The sequence below is a fragment of the Thrips palmi genome, unplaced genomic scaffold (genome assembly GCF_012932325.1).
Source record: "Thrips palmi isolate BJ-2018 unplaced genomic scaffold, TpBJ-2018v1 HiC_scaffold_15, whole genome shotgun sequence".
Lineage (NCBI taxonomy): Eukaryota > Metazoa > Arthropoda > Insecta > Thysanoptera > Thripidae > Thrips > Thrips palmi.
This window is the reverse complement of record NW_023144624.1, coordinates 13,530,785-13,546,016: the sequence shown is the minus strand read 5'-3', so window position 1 is coordinate 13,546,016 and position 15,232 is coordinate 13,530,785. Positions and strand designations below refer to the sequence as shown.

The 15,232-nt window shown below is 61.6% G+C and overlaps 2 protein-coding genes across 3 annotated transcripts in view; one reads left to right on the top strand and one right to left on the bottom strand.

Annotated features, from left to right (window-relative positions):
• Positions 1-885: 885 nt before the first annotated feature.
• LOC117641407 (trypsin-1-like) lies at positions 886-5,199 on the bottom strand. The gene is made up of 7 exons (XM_034378696.1): positions 5,080-5,199; positions 3,277-3,628; positions 3,113-3,195; positions 2,860-3,036; positions 2,052-2,216; positions 1,347-1,540; positions 886-1,271 (listed from the first exon to the last, which is right to left on the bottom strand). The coding sequence occupies exons 1-7, from the start codon at positions 5,165-5,167 to the stop codon at positions 981-983; spliced, it is 1,350 nt and encodes a 449-aa protein (XP_034234587.1). The 5' UTR covers positions 5,168-5,199; the 3' UTR covers positions 886-980.
• Positions 5,200-10,757: 5,558 nt separating this feature from the next.
• LOC117640934 (Kv channel-interacting protein 4-like) overlaps positions 10,758-15,232 on the top strand; it is a 113,973-nt gene continuing 109,498 nt past the window's right edge. For both annotated transcript variants that reach the window (XM_034377964.1, XM_034377963.1), the window contains exon 1: positions 10,758-11,158. The gene's annotated coding sequence lies outside the window, so the exon portion shown is untranslated. The remainder of the gene's footprint in view (positions 11,159-15,232) is intronic.

The following is a 15,232-nucleotide window of genomic DNA, read 5'->3' as shown; positions in this document are numbered from 1 at the left end:
ACGTATTTTATAAGTATTTTCGTTAAGTAATTTATTGGATGTATAGACTCCCCTCCCTCTCTCTTTCTCTCGTTGTAATTTTTATTGTGCGTTTTAATTTATCCATTTTTTTTTGTGTTGTTACAATGTTTTGTGGGTAATGTTATTTATTTCTCTACTTATGATACGACTGTATACTACTGTGTGATATTTTTTTTTCTTTTTCTGAATAAACTTTGTACTTACTAGAGAAAAGTCTTTGTGGGGAAAGTGAGATGATTGTCATCCCATCATCACCACTCCGGCTCGGCGCCAAAATAAAAAGTCTTTCTTCGAGGGACAAGTTCGTCCGGAAACAGCAGCGCGGTGGCGGCCAATCAATTTGAGTGCAAAAGAAAGCTTGATAGAGTGTTTTGGAGGGCGTGGCCGCGGCCCGGCTCGGCACGGCGCGGCACGGCAGGCCCGGCACCGCGCGGTAAACGAGTCATTTTCGCGCTGACAGCCGCGTGGTTACCTCGACGCCTCCTCCGTTTTTTAAAGGCACCTTCCTGACGGCTGGAACGGGCCGGGGGCTCGGCAGGGCTTGGCACGGCACGGCACGGCACGGCAGGGCACGGCAGGGAAGGCCGGAAGCCCGCCGCCTGCTTTATGACTACAGGTGTAATTTTCATCGGGGATTTCATCACGGAGTTCGCAGCAGCTGTTGTGGGCCGCGCGCTGCCGCGGCGGGCGGCGCGGCGCGGCGAGGCCCGCCTTGTGGCTAGGCAGCCCATCGGGCGCGGCTGCCACGCCGGTGCCGCACTGCGACGGCGTACGGCGCGCCAGCCAGCGGCTCCGTGCCGCGCTGCTCCGCCAGGCTCCGCCAGGCTCCGCGCTCGCCCAGGCAAAGCGATACCCCGCGCCACGGCCGGAGAAAATTGTCCTGACGAGGTCCAACGTTGTCGCCGAGCCGGTGGTATGCGCTGAGGGTCCGCGGGGCGCGGGGTAGCGCCGAGGCGGTCTTACTCCTCCTGGACGGGCACCTCCGCCTCGGGCTCGGGGCCGTCCCCGCGCTGGTAGTGCTGCTGGTACTGCTGGTACTGCTGGTACGGCTGGTAGTAGTTGTTCTTCTCGGGGTCCAGGACGTGCCGCTCGTTGTAGAGGATCTGGTTGATCCAGCGCGCGTAGCAGGACACCTCGGTGTAGACGCCGGGGAACTCGGCGCGCGCGCAGCCGATACCCCACGACACGACGCCGCACAGGTAGTAGCGGCCGTCCGACTCACGGCACGCCAGCGGGCCGCCCGAGTCGCCCTGCAGAGCACGCCGTCAGTACGTCGACGTCAATACCCCGCGACGCAGAACACCGACAAAGACAGCGAGGCTCACCTGACACGAGTCCTGGCCGCCCTGGTCGCGGCCGCTGCAGATCTGGCACGTGTGCAGGAACTTGGAGAAGCCCTTGCTCTTGTAGCGCCGCTTGCACGTCTCCCAGGGGATCAGCGGCAGCGACACTTGCTGCAGGCGCTCCGGCAGCCCGCCGTTCTCGGACAGGCGGCCCCAGCCCGCCACCACGGCGTTGCCTGCGCCACAGGGAACAGGGTGAGCCAGGCGCGAGGTCGAGGCGCCGCCACACAGTGGGCCAGAAGACCGGTGGAGGCGGCCAAAAATCCGGACGCGTTTTGAGCTCCAGAGTCGCTAAATGGGACTCGAACCGAACGTGTGAACCCACCAATGGATTCCTCGTTCGGAGAGCAATCCATTGGTGGGGTCACATGCTCGGTTCGAGTCCCATGTACAGTCGTCCCAGCCAAAGGTAGGGATTCTGGAGACCGTTAAAATAACCCCCTCCACCTCAAAAGTCCGCCCGCACCAGCCCCCGCGCTCCCCCTGGCCCTGTGGAGGGGGTATTTGTAACGGTTGCAAGAATCCCTACCTTTGGCTGGGACGACTATAGCGACTCTGTAGCTCAAAACTCGTCTGGAGTTTTGGCCGCCTTCACCGGTCTTCTGGCCCACTGTGCGCCACAGGCGCTGTCTCCCTCGCACGCTTCCGGGACGCCCCTGCAGTGCGAGAGAGACAGAGCTCGCTTACCGGTGCGGTAGTGGTGGCCCGGCTTGGGCACGCAGATGGGAGCCACGTGCTGCGAGTCGAACTGCAGCCGTTTGTCCAGCTGCAGGAGGGTGATGTCGTTGGCGAAGGTGTTCCTGTCGTAGCCCAGGCCCACGATGCGCACCACGGCGCGCCGCTGCTCCGACCCTGCGACCGGAAAGCCCCGAGGCGTGGGGTGGTGGCTGCCGCTAACAGAGTCCCTCCCCGAGTCCCTCCCCGAGTCCCTCCCCGAGTCCCTCCCCGAGTCCCTCCCCGAGTCCCTCCCCGAGTCCCTCCCCGAGTCCCTCCCCGAGTCCCTCCCCGAGTCCCTCCCCGAGTCCCTCCCCGAGTGCCTCCCCGAGTCCCTCCCCGAGTCCCTTCCCGAGTGCCTCCCCGAGTCCCTCCCCGAGTCCCTCCCCGAGTCCCTCCCCGAGTCCCTCCCCGAGTCCCTCCCCGAGTCCCTCCCCGAGTCCCTCCCCGAGTCCCTCCCCGAGTCCCTCCCCGAGTCCCTCCCCGAGTCCCTCCCCGAGTGCCTCCCCGAGTCCCTCCCCGAGTCCCTCCCCGAGTCCCTCCCCGAGTCCCTCCCCGAGTCCCTCCCCGAGTCCCTCCCCGAGTCCCTCCCCGAGTCCCTCCCCGAGTGCCTCCCCGAGTCCCTCCCCGAGTCCCTCCCCGAGTCCCTCCCCGAGTCCCTCCCCGAGTCCCTCCCCGAGTCCCTCCCCGAGTCCCTCCCCGAGTCCCTCCCCGAGTCCCTCCCCGAGTCCCTCCCCGAGTCCCTCCCCGAGTCCCTCCCCCAGACCACTACACGACTCACCCTCGACCTTGTACAGGTCGTGGTCGCCGGCCACGACGGACAGGTCGCTGGGCTGCACGCCGTCCACGCAGTGGCCCGCCGTCACCACCCAGTAGGGCGCGAGGATGGCGCCGCCGCAGACGTGCTGCAGGTTCCACACCTTCTTCCTCTGCAGGGAGATCTGCCAAGGGAATTCACCTGCCGGGCGACACGGTTTCAGAAGTGGTTCCAGAGGAGGAACAAGTTCTTGGAACACAATTTTATGAGCGGGTACCTCGCAGCGCGTCCGAACCGCCGACGATCCTGTCGGACTCCTCCACGTTCCGTATTCCGCAGGGGATGTCGTAGCCGAGGATGCTGCAACACGTTGGCACGCACTACTTGTAGCGGACAGTGGGAAAACAGAGAGAATGGCGTCGTCAGTGGTAGTGCGAGTACCTGTCCGGGTTGGTCGTCCGGTTGGCCGGCTTCTCGTTGAAGGGCTGCCAGCCGATGTAAGGTTTCCAGGGTTTCGTCAGCGTGTTCGGCCGCTTGTTTTTCCGGTGGTGGCTGGTGGGACTGACGGTCGTCGTTGACGTGGTCGTTGACGTGGACGTGGACGTCGGGCGGTTCCAGTAGTTGGCGTTGAGCCACGGCAAGAAGAAGCCGCCGTCCCTGTCCCCCGGCGGGCTGTTCGCGAAGCTGTCCAGGTCGTGGACGTGGAAGAAGCTCTGGTTCTCCACCACGACGCTGCCGCCGTTGTCGATCAGCACGTCCCTGGGCTCCGCGGCGTCGGCGGCGTCCGCGGCCCCTGCAACCCGGACACGCCGTCCGACACACCGTTAGCACGTAATGGCATCATGTCACCTTCCAGCCACTCGCTTGTTTGTCGTGCCGCCGAACGTCGATTTGTCAATCCGCCTGCCAGCCCCGTCTGTCCGGCCGCCCTTTGCCCCTTTCTCGGCGGGTGATACGCCGCCAGTCGAACAGTCAGTCCGTCAGTCCCGAGCCGAGCAATTCATCCTGAAGGTGTCTCTGTCGGCCAGGTAGAACGGTGGGGGCGGCGAGGGCCGCGCCGGCCGGCCGGACCGCGGTGCACGCTGTACGTGACCTATTTCTTCTTGGCTCATTTTTGCCTCCACCCCTTCCCCCACCTCCGCCCTGCTCCCCGCTGGGCCCGAACACAAACACTTTTTGCCCGCAAGTCTCCTTCCAGCCCTTCAAGGCCCCCAAGCTGGAGGCTAGCTGGAGGCTAGCTTGCTGGGGCTGGAGGGGCCGCCAAGGCCGTCCGTCTGCGTCAAGCAAGGCCGCGCGGGGCCGGGCCAGCCCACGGCCCGACGGCGCTCCGTTTAAACCCGCCGGAATCGCTCAAATCGCTCAAACGGGCGGCAACCTCACGCCGCCACGCCGCCACGCCCCGCGGGCAAAGCCCACAGCCATTTCGCCATGCCTGCGGTGGTAAACTCCAGCAGCTATGCACAGGACGAGAAAAATTAGGATCGATTCGAACGCTGCGGATGGTAAACAACGACACACTTTTCATCCCTCGTTTTTGAGACGGCCACTGACCCGCTGCTGACCTTACGGTCGAGCAGCACGCGCGAGACAGTCTGCTGATATTGAACGCTGCGGTCGGTGTCAGGAAACATCCCGCAAAAGTCGCCGGAAAAAGAATTACTTGTGGCAGACCGGAGTCCGGGCCATACCGATATCGGGGTCCATTGACCTTGGCGATTCCAGACGCCGTGGCCGCAGGGGGCAGGGGCTGCCGGGGCTGCCGGCCGGGCCGGGCGGAGCGCGCAGCGTCTCACTGCAGATACCATTCCACGCATTGTGCCGCCCATTCCTCCGATTGTTGAATTCGGGGCAGAAGCGATATGCCGTTAAACTGGAACGCGACACTTTGCCAGATTCATATTCGATTGTCAAATTAACGGCACAAAGCGAGGCAAAGGCAAAAAATGAAAAGAAATTGAAAATAAAAAGTCACTGAAACAAAACACTATTACGCTACGACATGGAAAAAACGAATAACTGCACTGGAAACATGTTTCAATGAACGAGAAAGCTGTAAACCAAGCAGCGATCCCATTGAAAAGGAAACACAAATAAAAGGACGCTCCTCCCAACATCAAACGGCGCCCTCAGCGTGGAGTGTTTGATTCGCGCTGTCACGTTATTTTCTGCTTTTTTTCTTCCACCCTTTGGAACCGGGGCCGCGAGGGCCGTCCTTGTGATCCGGAGAGCCGATCTGGTTCGCACCTGAGCACGTCCCCGAGGACGCGAGGAAGGACGCGAAGAAGGACGCCGCGAGAAGGCGGAGGCAGGACGAGGCGAGGTCGCCCCCCATGGCGGAGCGGAGCGACGCGGAGCGGGCCGAGCGCGGACCGGTGGCGTAGCAAGGCGAAGCGCGGCGTAGCAGGGACGGGGCGTACAGGGGCACTAGTGGAGTCTGCGGCGCCGAGTGGCCAAAAAGCGCGCCCGCCGAACGCCCCGCCCCGCCCCGCCCCGCCCCGCCCCGCCCCGCCCCGCCGAGGCCGCGTCGTCTAATGATGCTCTTATCACGGGGGCGGCGGGGGCCTCACGGTGCCGCTGCGGGCTGGCTCTGAACGGAGCTTCGTCTGTCTCTCTCGCGCTCCCGTACGCAGCGCCCCTAGAGTACAAGCGCGCGAGAGGGAAGGACAGAGCGTCGAACGAGCACTGTTGTTCGGAATCGGCCTGCCGGCGACGGGGAGTACGTACTACGGCCGCGAATTAGCCGGTGGGTGACGTCTGCATCCGATACGGTGCGGGGCGCGGGGCGAGGGGCGAGGGGCGCGAGGTGCTTGCGGCTCACTCGAGTGACGCGCCGCGCCTGGCCGCGCCCCCGGAGACGTGGCGCCTGGCGGCGGCGTGGCGGCGGCCCGGGGTTTACGGGGCGGGGTGTAAGTGCCGCGTTGTCTCTCGTGACTCCGCGACGACGAGCCTCACAAACTAAGCGCTTCGCGTAAACCCGAACGCCCCCGCCACGCGCCGCCACGCGCCACCACGCGCGGCGCCACACCAGCCGAGAAGACACCAGCAGCAGGGCGCCACGGAGTCCCGTGAGGGCGCGGCCAAGGCCCCGGACAGGGTGGAGAGGCGAGGGCATGACCGATCGCGATATCCAGCTTAAATTCGCTGCAAAGTACGGAAGACGGTTTGCAAAGCGTTTAGATGCAGTGGTTGCGCAAAGTCAGCGTAAAACACAATATTTGAGACGTCATTCGTCCACCTTCTCACCAACTTTGTCACGTCACTGCTCCCAAACGAGTGTAGCCAATCGCACACGCCCCAGGCAGGGCATAAAAGAGGAATGACTATCCGCACGATTAAGGAGGACGATTGGCTAGAGGCGTCTGGACACAGTGGTCGCAAAAAAGTCAGCCGAGCAAAAAAACACAGTCGGGGACCGAATTTTAGCTGTCAGGGATTCAATTTCAGCGGTCAGAGAGCGAATTTCCTCTCCCTCGAGCCTCAGTGAGTCAGTACTCGACGAGAGGCGCTGGGGTGGTTTTCCGCAGAGAGAGTAGTAGCGACATGAGACACCCTGTCTCATGGTGGTGAGGAAAGCGACAGGCAAGGGGTAACCGACTCGAGATAACCAATGTACATACGTCTAGGTGGTAATCAGTAAAATAATCAACACCATCCATACTTTTGGATATTCAATCGAACAACTTTGTGAAGGTACTGCTCCAAAACTAGCTGCGATCAAGTCAGTTTTCCCGACGCGGGACATGAAAGAGTAGGGTCTTTAGAATACGAGGATGTTGATGATGGAGGCCTTTGACCACAGCTAGATTGGTAGCAGTGGCCAAAGTCAGCAATGTTAGATTTTTCGACACTTTGATTGGTGGGGAGGAAAGCAACGGGGCAGGCCCATGGAAATGCGAGTGGTGGGGAGGAAAGCAACGGGGCAGGCCCATGGAAAGGCGAGTGGTGGGGAGGAAAGCAACGGGGCAGGCCCATGGAAAGGCGAGTGGTGGGGAGGAAAGCAACGGGGCAGGCCCATGGAAATGCGAGTGGTGGGGAGGAAAGCAACGGGGCAGGCCCATGGAAAGGCGAGTGGTGGGGAGGAAAGCAACGGGGCAGGCCCATGGAAAGGCGAGTGGTGGGGAGGAAAGCAACGGGGCAGGCCCATGGAAAGGTGAGTTGTGGGGAGGAAAGCAACGGGGCAGGCCCATGGAAAGGCGAGTGGTGGGGATGGCGGCAGTGACCAGCAAGAAGGAGAAGGGGGAATGAGGGGCGCCTTCCAATCTGGGAGGCGCCAATCTGCCAAGGTTCTGCTGCAGTTGGCAACTACTGCGTCTGTGTGCGTCTGTGTGCGTCTGTGTGCGGGGGAGAGACACGCGGAGGTCACGTAGAGAATGGATGAGCCACCGCATCTAATGGCGGTGCCGGCCAGACGGGCTTATCTCGATTCCCCCGCGGCCCGCCATGGCCCACCATTGCCCACCACGGCCACCCGGCGCTGGCGGAGGCCCGCCCGCTGGGTAGGCAACCCATCCGACACGGCAGTGCCCTGGCGGCCGCCCCTGGCGCGGCTAGGCAGCCGCAGCAGCCACTCTGCGGCTTCGGAAAGGGAAGCTCGCGGTGTTGATCCGAGCTCGCTGGCTTGGCTGGCTGGCTTGGCTGGCGCGGTTTTCAAGTCCGTGGATTTGCATCGCGAGACGGCACTTGCTCGCCACCTCATTTCCCCGGCCGGGTTGTGCCGGGTTATGCCGAGTTATTCAGGGTTATTCGGAGCAGCCGGTACGACGCGCGGTTACGTAAATTGGGGCTGTTGGTTTTCCCCTCTTTTTTATGCTTCTATCTATTATCTTTTTCGTCGTTTTTTTCTTTTTTTCTTCGGTGCGAGATCGCGTCGCCGTAAACGGTTATGACTTTACACTGAGTTATAGACCACGAGATAAGCGGCCGGGTTGGCCCCACAGGGCGTTCCAGGGGCGTTCCCATCCCGCAGTTCATGAGGCGTGCTACTAGTGGGTGCCCCAGACCAGCAGGTGGCGCGAATTCAAATCTCGGTGTACCGTGCCAATTTAAATAAAATTCTTTCTCCTTTTTTAACTGTCCGTCCCAAGCCAAGTTTCCGGTGTTGCTGCTGCTCTCGATGGACAAAGGGCCGCGCTGCGGAAGGCAGTGGCGTGGCGGCGTGGCGGTGTGGGTGGAGCGGCAATAAAATAGAGGGCAGTCCGGGTTGAATACCGCTAAGTGACCACCCCAGCGGCCCGGCCGACGGCCCAGCGGCTCGGCGGCCCAGCGCGGCGCACACCTCGCCGAAACCGCGCCTCCAGGCCTCCAGGCCCGCAACAACTCTAACCCCGTCCCGCCCGTCCCTCTCTCTCTCTCTCTCTCTCTCTCTCCTCTCTCTCTCTCTCTCTCTCTCTCTCTCTCTCTCTCTCTGCCACTGGGGTGGGGGAGGGAAAATGGAGCTGCCATCACACAACACATTGCCATACTGCGGGGCGCGCACGCCACCGCGCCGTGCAATGCAGTGTGCCAGGCGGTGGACGGACCGCGGCCCGGCAGGACGGTGGGTGTGGGCATCGCGGGGCCCCGCCGACCGCGTGGGGGCGTGGGGCCACACGCACCCACCAACTGCCCCGGAAGGATAGCCCCCAGGAAGCAAAGACAGCGTCTGCCGAGGACTATCAAACTCATCTGTCTGTCTGTCTGTCTGTCTGTCTGTCCGTCCGTCCGTCTGTCTGTCTGTCTGTCTGTCTGTCTGTCTGTCTGTCTGTCTCTCCCCGCGCGTCTGTCCGTCTGCCTGTCTATTCGTCTGCCATCCGTCCGTCCGTCCGTCCGTCCGTCCGTCCGTCCGTGCGCCGCGCGTCGCTTCGCGTGCCCCTTTGATGGGGTGTCGTGTGGCGTGCCGGTAGTGGCTGCTGCACACTGACTCCGGGAATCGTTCCCGTCGCCGTCTCTTTTACACCTATAAGGGAAGGACGCTCCATGAGTGCGAGAGAGACAAAGTGACGAAAACGACTCTCGGAATCGGTCTGCTGCCACAATGGGAAGCGTTGCGCAGCGTGCCGCGCTCCGCGTGCTCCCGACACTCGTTCATTCTCGGAGCAAACTCCGCGTGGAACATTGAATCGCTCCCCGAACCCGACTCCACGACCAACTCCACGTCTTTGTTTTCGTTTTTTTGCGTTTGCCGCGCGTTTTCAGTAGCAGGAGCAATGGACGCATCGTGATCATGACAAAAAGAGCGAGTGGGGGTGAAAAAAGCAAGGCGAGTGTTGGTGATGCGGCGGAGAGCAATTCTCTCGAATAACAATCAAATTAATGCTCTCCCTCGCCCCGGACACCCCCGCCTCCCTCCCGACACGATGGGGGGCTCCGCACAGTCCACGCTTCGCGCTTCGAGTTGGGTCGGCGATAAATTTTCATTTGGAGCGAGTACATTTGAACACTATGCATACTGTTGGCTGGATCAACGCGGCCCCGCCCCTCGCTTGGTCTCCCTCGGTCTCCCTTGGCCTCCCTTGGCCTCGCCGAGCCGAGGCGCCGGCGACAAGGCAGGGGCTTTGCACGCGCATAAACTCGCGGCGCGTTTCGGCGTGCCGTGCCGTCCTCGCGGCCCACTGGGATTAAAATTGAAAGATATTCGTCGCGACGTTTCCTTCTTTCCCCCCCCCGGGGCAGTGTCCGTGTCTTCGTGTCGCCGCGCCGCCGCGTCGCCGCCAAGGAGGACGACCCGAGCTGCCCTGCCGTACGTGGTGCGCTCTCGGGGCGGCTCCAGCGCCATGCCACGCACCCGGAATACATTTCTCACCTGGAGGCCTGGCCTGGCCTGGCGGTCGGCGAGCTCCTCTCGAGACTGCCGCCGAGGCCGCGCCGAGCCCCGGGGCCACCAGCAGCGTGATATGGTTGACCGCTCGCTGAGATCCGTCCGGGCCGGGACCCGTCTCGGCCCCGTCCTGAGTAGTCCCGCCCCCAAGCAGGCCGCGGGGGGCAGGACGAGGAGGCGGAGGGCTCTTTAGCGGGAAGCCTGCAGGCAAAATATGGAGCGGCACGATGTACAGAGGCATTGCGGAGGCGTGGCGGCGCGGGGGGGGGCGGGGCGGGGTGGGGCGGGCGGGGCGGGGCGGGGCGGGGCGGGGCGGGGCGGGGCGGGGCGGAAGGCGGACGCCGAGGCCAGGGGGGCCAGGACGGCCGTGACGGCAGGACAACTGCAGCCGGAGGGGCAGGAGTTATTGGGCAAGGCGACGCACAAAGCGAGGGAAGTGCCGGAAGACCGGAAAGGGGAGGAGGGGCGGATCCAGGCGGATCCTGCTGCGGGGAGCGCCCGGCCGGTAGGCAACCCAGCAGCAGCTGTGTTCGGCGGGCTGGCCTACCCCGCCGACTGCAGGCGCTCAGGGGCCGCGGTAGGCAACCACACAAGTGTTGGTGTTCGGCGGGCGGGCCTACCCCGCCGACTGCAGGCGCTCAGGGGCCGCGGTAGGCAACCACACAAGTGTTGGTGTTCGGCGGGCGGGCCTACCCCGCCGACTGCAGGCGCTCAGGGGCCGCGGTAGGCAACCACACGAGTGTTGGTGTTCGGCGGGCGGGCCTACCCCGCCGACTGCAGGCGCTCAGGGGCCGCACTCGCTTCCCTGGCACCTCGACGCCGGCCATCGTCGCCTCTCGTGTCGGCGTGTTATTGCAGCTCGGGCGCCAGGCCTGTTTTCTCTGCAGAAATGTAGAGGGCCGCGTGGCGCCGCGTGGCCGTGGTCGGTCGCAGAGCGCTGGTCGGCGCTGGTCACAGAGGGCGCGGGGCGCCACGGGAGTCCTCCAGCCGACGGCACTTGGGGCCCGCTCCGTCCCCTGCCGTGGCGGGGTGCGGTGGGGCGGGGCGGGGCGGGGTGGGCGAGGGGGCGGCGCTGCGAGGGCCCGCCAGCCACGCCGCCCCGTGTTCAGTCAGCGTCTGTCGGCTGGCACGAGCGGTCGCGCGGCCACGCCAAGACACGCCGTGCGAGCACCGCGGCCACGTGCGCCGAGCGTCCTCGAGCGTCCTCTCGGCTGGCCCCGTCCTACGCCCCGTCCTCGTCCGTGGTTCGACACTTCGTGAAGCTTCGCGAAGCTCCGGCTGTTCGGTTCGGGTCCTTCGGTCGGGGACTTCGGACTTCGGGGCGGCATCGTCCGCGACTCCGCCGCTCTAGTGACGCGTACTCTCGAAACAAACAGCGGCAGTGTTCTTCTCCTCTCACGGATTTCCAACCAGCGTTTTCTTTTTCACTTCAATTTTTATTTTCGAAATTTTTGTTGTTGTTAAGTTTGCGTCTGTTGCCCGCGCCTCCGCGATGGCCTGACCGCCGCAACACCACACCGGCTAGACGTGAGTCCCGCCCGACCGGCCTCCAAGGCCGCACGTAATAATAGGCGAGCGTGAAGGTCACCTCATTTTGACACAGCCTGTACCGGACATGTGGCGTCCGTGGCGCCGCGTCGCCGCGTCGCCGCGGCCTCGTAGCCACCCTGTGTACGGCCTCGGCCTGCCCCGTCCTTCGTGCTTCGTCCTTCACGGCCTGTGTCGGCGAGAGTTTGTTTGTCACCCTCTAACTTATTCAAAGCGCGCTACACACACACACACACACACACACACACACACACACACACACACACACACACACACACACACACACACACACACCAACAACGCACACACACACTTCGTAAGGACGAAATAGAGGTGTGAAAAATCGATGGAAGCGCAAAAAGATTATGTTCGATGATCCTCCTGCCGCCCTGTCGGCTTTGATCCCTTGCCCCTCCTGGCGTTCCACGCCTTTCGCTCGGACAGTCGGAGCGCATCAATTCAAATTCGGCGCCACCTGCTCGACGTGCTCACGACGTGCTCCGGGCGCGGAGTGGGGGAACGGGGTGCTGGGCGCGGGCATGGCGCAGGTCGAGGTTGGTGTCGGTGCCACCTGCTGTGTGTGTGTGTGTGTGTGTGTGTGTGTGTGTGTGTGTGTGGTGTGTGTATCGTGTGTGTGTCTGTGTGCGTCGTGTCCTGCGGCGGTCGGACTCCTTATTGTTTCCTGTAGACTTGAGATTGTCAGGCGGGATTGTCCCATATCAAGAAAACTCACTTGCAACCTTTCTCTCGTAGTTTCTTCTACGTATTTTCGTGACTTAGTATCCGCGCGCGCCGCTTGCTCCCTGTTGACTTTTGTTGCGGGGGCGGCTGGTGAGGTTCGGTTCGGCTGTGTGTATAGCAGCTTGTGTTTCGAGGTTCCCTCCCCCTCCCCGCTCTCCTTGGCTGTTTCTTGGTCACATCGAGGCTGCGCTGCCCTGCCCTGCGCTGCCCTGCCCCGGGCCTGCGTTGCTCTGGGTTGGCCTGCGTCGGCCCGCGAACCGGGAAGCGAAGGGAACCCCAGCCCGTGGTCCGTGGTGGTCCCGACCGATCTGTTAACAAGTCCGAAAATGTATTTACCTTTAATTCCACGCGTGCCGTTTACACACGCCTTGTTGCCCTTCAGCAAGCTCCTTTTTGCTGGCAACTTTGACTTTTTTTTTCGACCCCGACCGCCCCGACGCCCGACGCGCACCCGGGAGAGTTTGACGGGGATCGCTAACGGCTTGGGTGGCGGACGGAGGCCACAAAGAAATCGATACCTCCTAGCAACAGACACGTACTTTAGGCACGCTTCTCAAAACTCACGTACTTTCGGCAGCTTGTGCACAAACCGCAGTTTCGCCATTTCCAGTCAAAAAGCACGCAGTTCCGGATTTCGTCCTGGCAGGACGGAAATGCATTTGGGTATTTTTCATGGTTGGGTAGTGAGTTCATCACAAGTGACCATTAAAACCTCAAAACGGTTTCACGAGTGATCTGCATTGAAATATTACAGGAAGTTTGGAGTTAAAGGTGGGCCTATATTTAACGACAGATCGTTCCTGAAACCGTTTTGAGGTTAATGGTCTAGTGACTGTACCTCACTAGCCCACATGAAAAAACCCAATGTCCGTGCCCGCCAGGACGAAAATGCGGAAACTGCGTGCTTTTTAACTAGAAATGGCGAAACTGCGTGTGTCTTGCACAAGCTGTCGAAAGTACGTGAGTTTTGAGAAGCGTGCCCGAAGTACGTGTCTGTTGCTAGGAGGTATCGAAATTGAAGTTGCTCTCCTCCTAGTTTCCGCTGCCAAGAGTGCTCCTCCGTTCATAAGCCTCGACTCCCTGGACCTGGTAGCGCGCGCATCAACGCGCATCAACGCGCAGCATCGCGCAGCATTCGGAGAGCGGCAGCGAAGCACGGTTGCAAGCCAATCCGGGTTCTTGAAATTGTAGCCGAAAATTCATCATCAATGCGCTGGACCACATCCACGCCACCCTAATCTGGCCCCACGCCAAAACCAGCAAAAAGAACAAAGGAAAGCGCTAAAGGGGAAAAAAAGAATTAAAAAAATCTGGACTACAATCCTCAAATTTTCAGCGTCGTCAATTTTTAAACGGCACGCAGTTAAACTTGGCAGGGGAGCGGAGAGTAGCGGAGCGTGCACGAATTGTCGACGACCAGAGTGCTAAAAGCCGACCAGGCCGGCAAAACAGACGCACAGCGCAGCCGAGCACAGCCAAGCACAGCCAAGCACAGCCAAGCACAGCCAAGCACAGCCAAGCACAGCCAAGCACAGCCAACACAGCCAAACACAGCGCGTTGTCCGGGGACGCAGGAATGACGTGCTCGCCGCGTGGAACTCGCTTAACATTCAAGGAAGGGGACCGCGAAGACCTTACACACACACACACACCACACACACACACACACCACACACACGCGCACGCAAAAGATTCCTTGCCCCCGACCCCTGCTCGCTATGCCCGTTCAAAAGGGAAAGAATGTTTGGCTGTCCAAGTTTTGGGCCTGCCGGGCCATGCCAGTGTAATGCTCCCTCCTCCCTCCTCCCTACACCCCCCACCACCGCCACCCTACCACACCACCAGCCACCATCACCCCCCCCACCACCACCACCCCACCACCACCACCGGACCACCACACCACCACCACCAACCTACGATGGCCGAGACGCCGACGCCGCTCCTTATTCCCACAGCCACTCGATCGAGGAGACAGCAACAATACATGGCCATTGTGGCCCGCACTGTTTTTGCCGTGGTGTGTGTGTGTGTGTGTGTGTGTGTGTGTGTGTGTGTGTGTGTGTGTGTGTGTGAGCGCGCGTGTGTGTGAGCGCGCGTGTGTGTGAGCGCGCGTGTGTGTGTGGCACTGGTGGTGGTGTCTGCTTCGGAGGCCATGTGTCAATTTGCGTGCTGCTGACGCGCCACTCCTTTATCTTTCCCTGGTCAAGAGTGAGTCTGTGTGCGCGCTTGTGTGTGTGTGTGTGAGGGCCCGGGGCTGTGTTGCGGCTGTGTGTGCGTGTGTGTGCTGCGAGTGTGTGCGTGCGAGAGGGGTTTTCGTCTGCAGGCGATTGATCTGAGTGGCCGGGGCTGCCGTCGGCTGCCGTCGGCTGCCGTGGCACGGGGGCCGTGCCCGTGCCTATGGTGCGTAAGTGATAGCACAGAAGTAGCTACGGCGAGGGGGAGGGGGCGGGACGCACCGCCAGAGGGGTGGTCCGGGGATGGGATAGAGTAGCGGGGGAGTAACAAAAAGGGGGGGGAGAGCATCAGCAGAGAGCGGCGTCGTAAGATGTGTATTGAAAAAACAGACACGAGGATTTGGAGGGCAGGTTGGCCGGGGATACGCCCAGGATAGGGTAGAAACGGGTAAGCGGGAAAATAGGGACGGAAGAAAATGACAAATACAAACAGAAAAGATTGAAAAACAAGATGACAAAAAAAAAGAGAAAATGCTGTGCGATGAGAAGCGAGGCACCGGCCGCGATTTCATTGTTGTTTCGATTGCTAATAGGGCGGGGGAAATGATGGAAAGTGATGAATATGCAAATGGCGAGGCTGGTGCCGCTCGTGCCCACATCGCCCACATCGCGGTCCGGGCTCCGGGGCCACCGGGGGCACCAACATGCTGGCCCCGCCCCGCCCCGCCCCGCCCCGCGCCGCCCCGCCCCGCCCCGCCCCGCCCCGCCCCGCCCCGCCCTAACTCGGTAGAAAAGAGGACGCTCCGACCAAGTAAGGGATGGTACTATTTATTGATGGACTGCAGAGGCGCGGAGGACGGGCGGACGGGCGGGCGGACGAACGGACGGCCACGATGGCGAGAAATGTTTCGGCGTCCAAAAGACACTGTTTTGGTGCGCAAGGAGACTGCTTTGCATCCTCTGTTGAGGACAATAATATTCTCGCGCCATTGTTGCGGCATTACACTGGAATCTCGTGATAAACAAGCTGGCAGTTTGACGGAGAGCTCCGTCGTCTATTATCAGTACAAGTGGTAGCTGGTGTTTGAAGTGATTTAGTGGAACACGTGAAACTTTTGAGCGATCGCATATCGCATTC

Bases quoted from the DNA above. Each gene is read 5' to 3' on its own strand.
- LOC117641407 (XM_034378696.1), bottom strand. From the start codon at position 5,167: ATGGGGGGCGACCTCGCCTCGTCCTGCCTCCGCCTTCTCGCGGCGTCC. The intron at 3,196-3,276 runs GTACTCGCACTA...AACGTGTTGCAG, and splicing joins CGGACGACCAACCCGGACAG to CATCCTCGGCTACGACATCC. The intron at 3,037-3,112 runs GTACCCGCTCAT...GTCGCCCGGCAG, and splicing joins CGGTTCGGACGCGCTGCGAG to GTGAATTCCCTTGGCAGATC.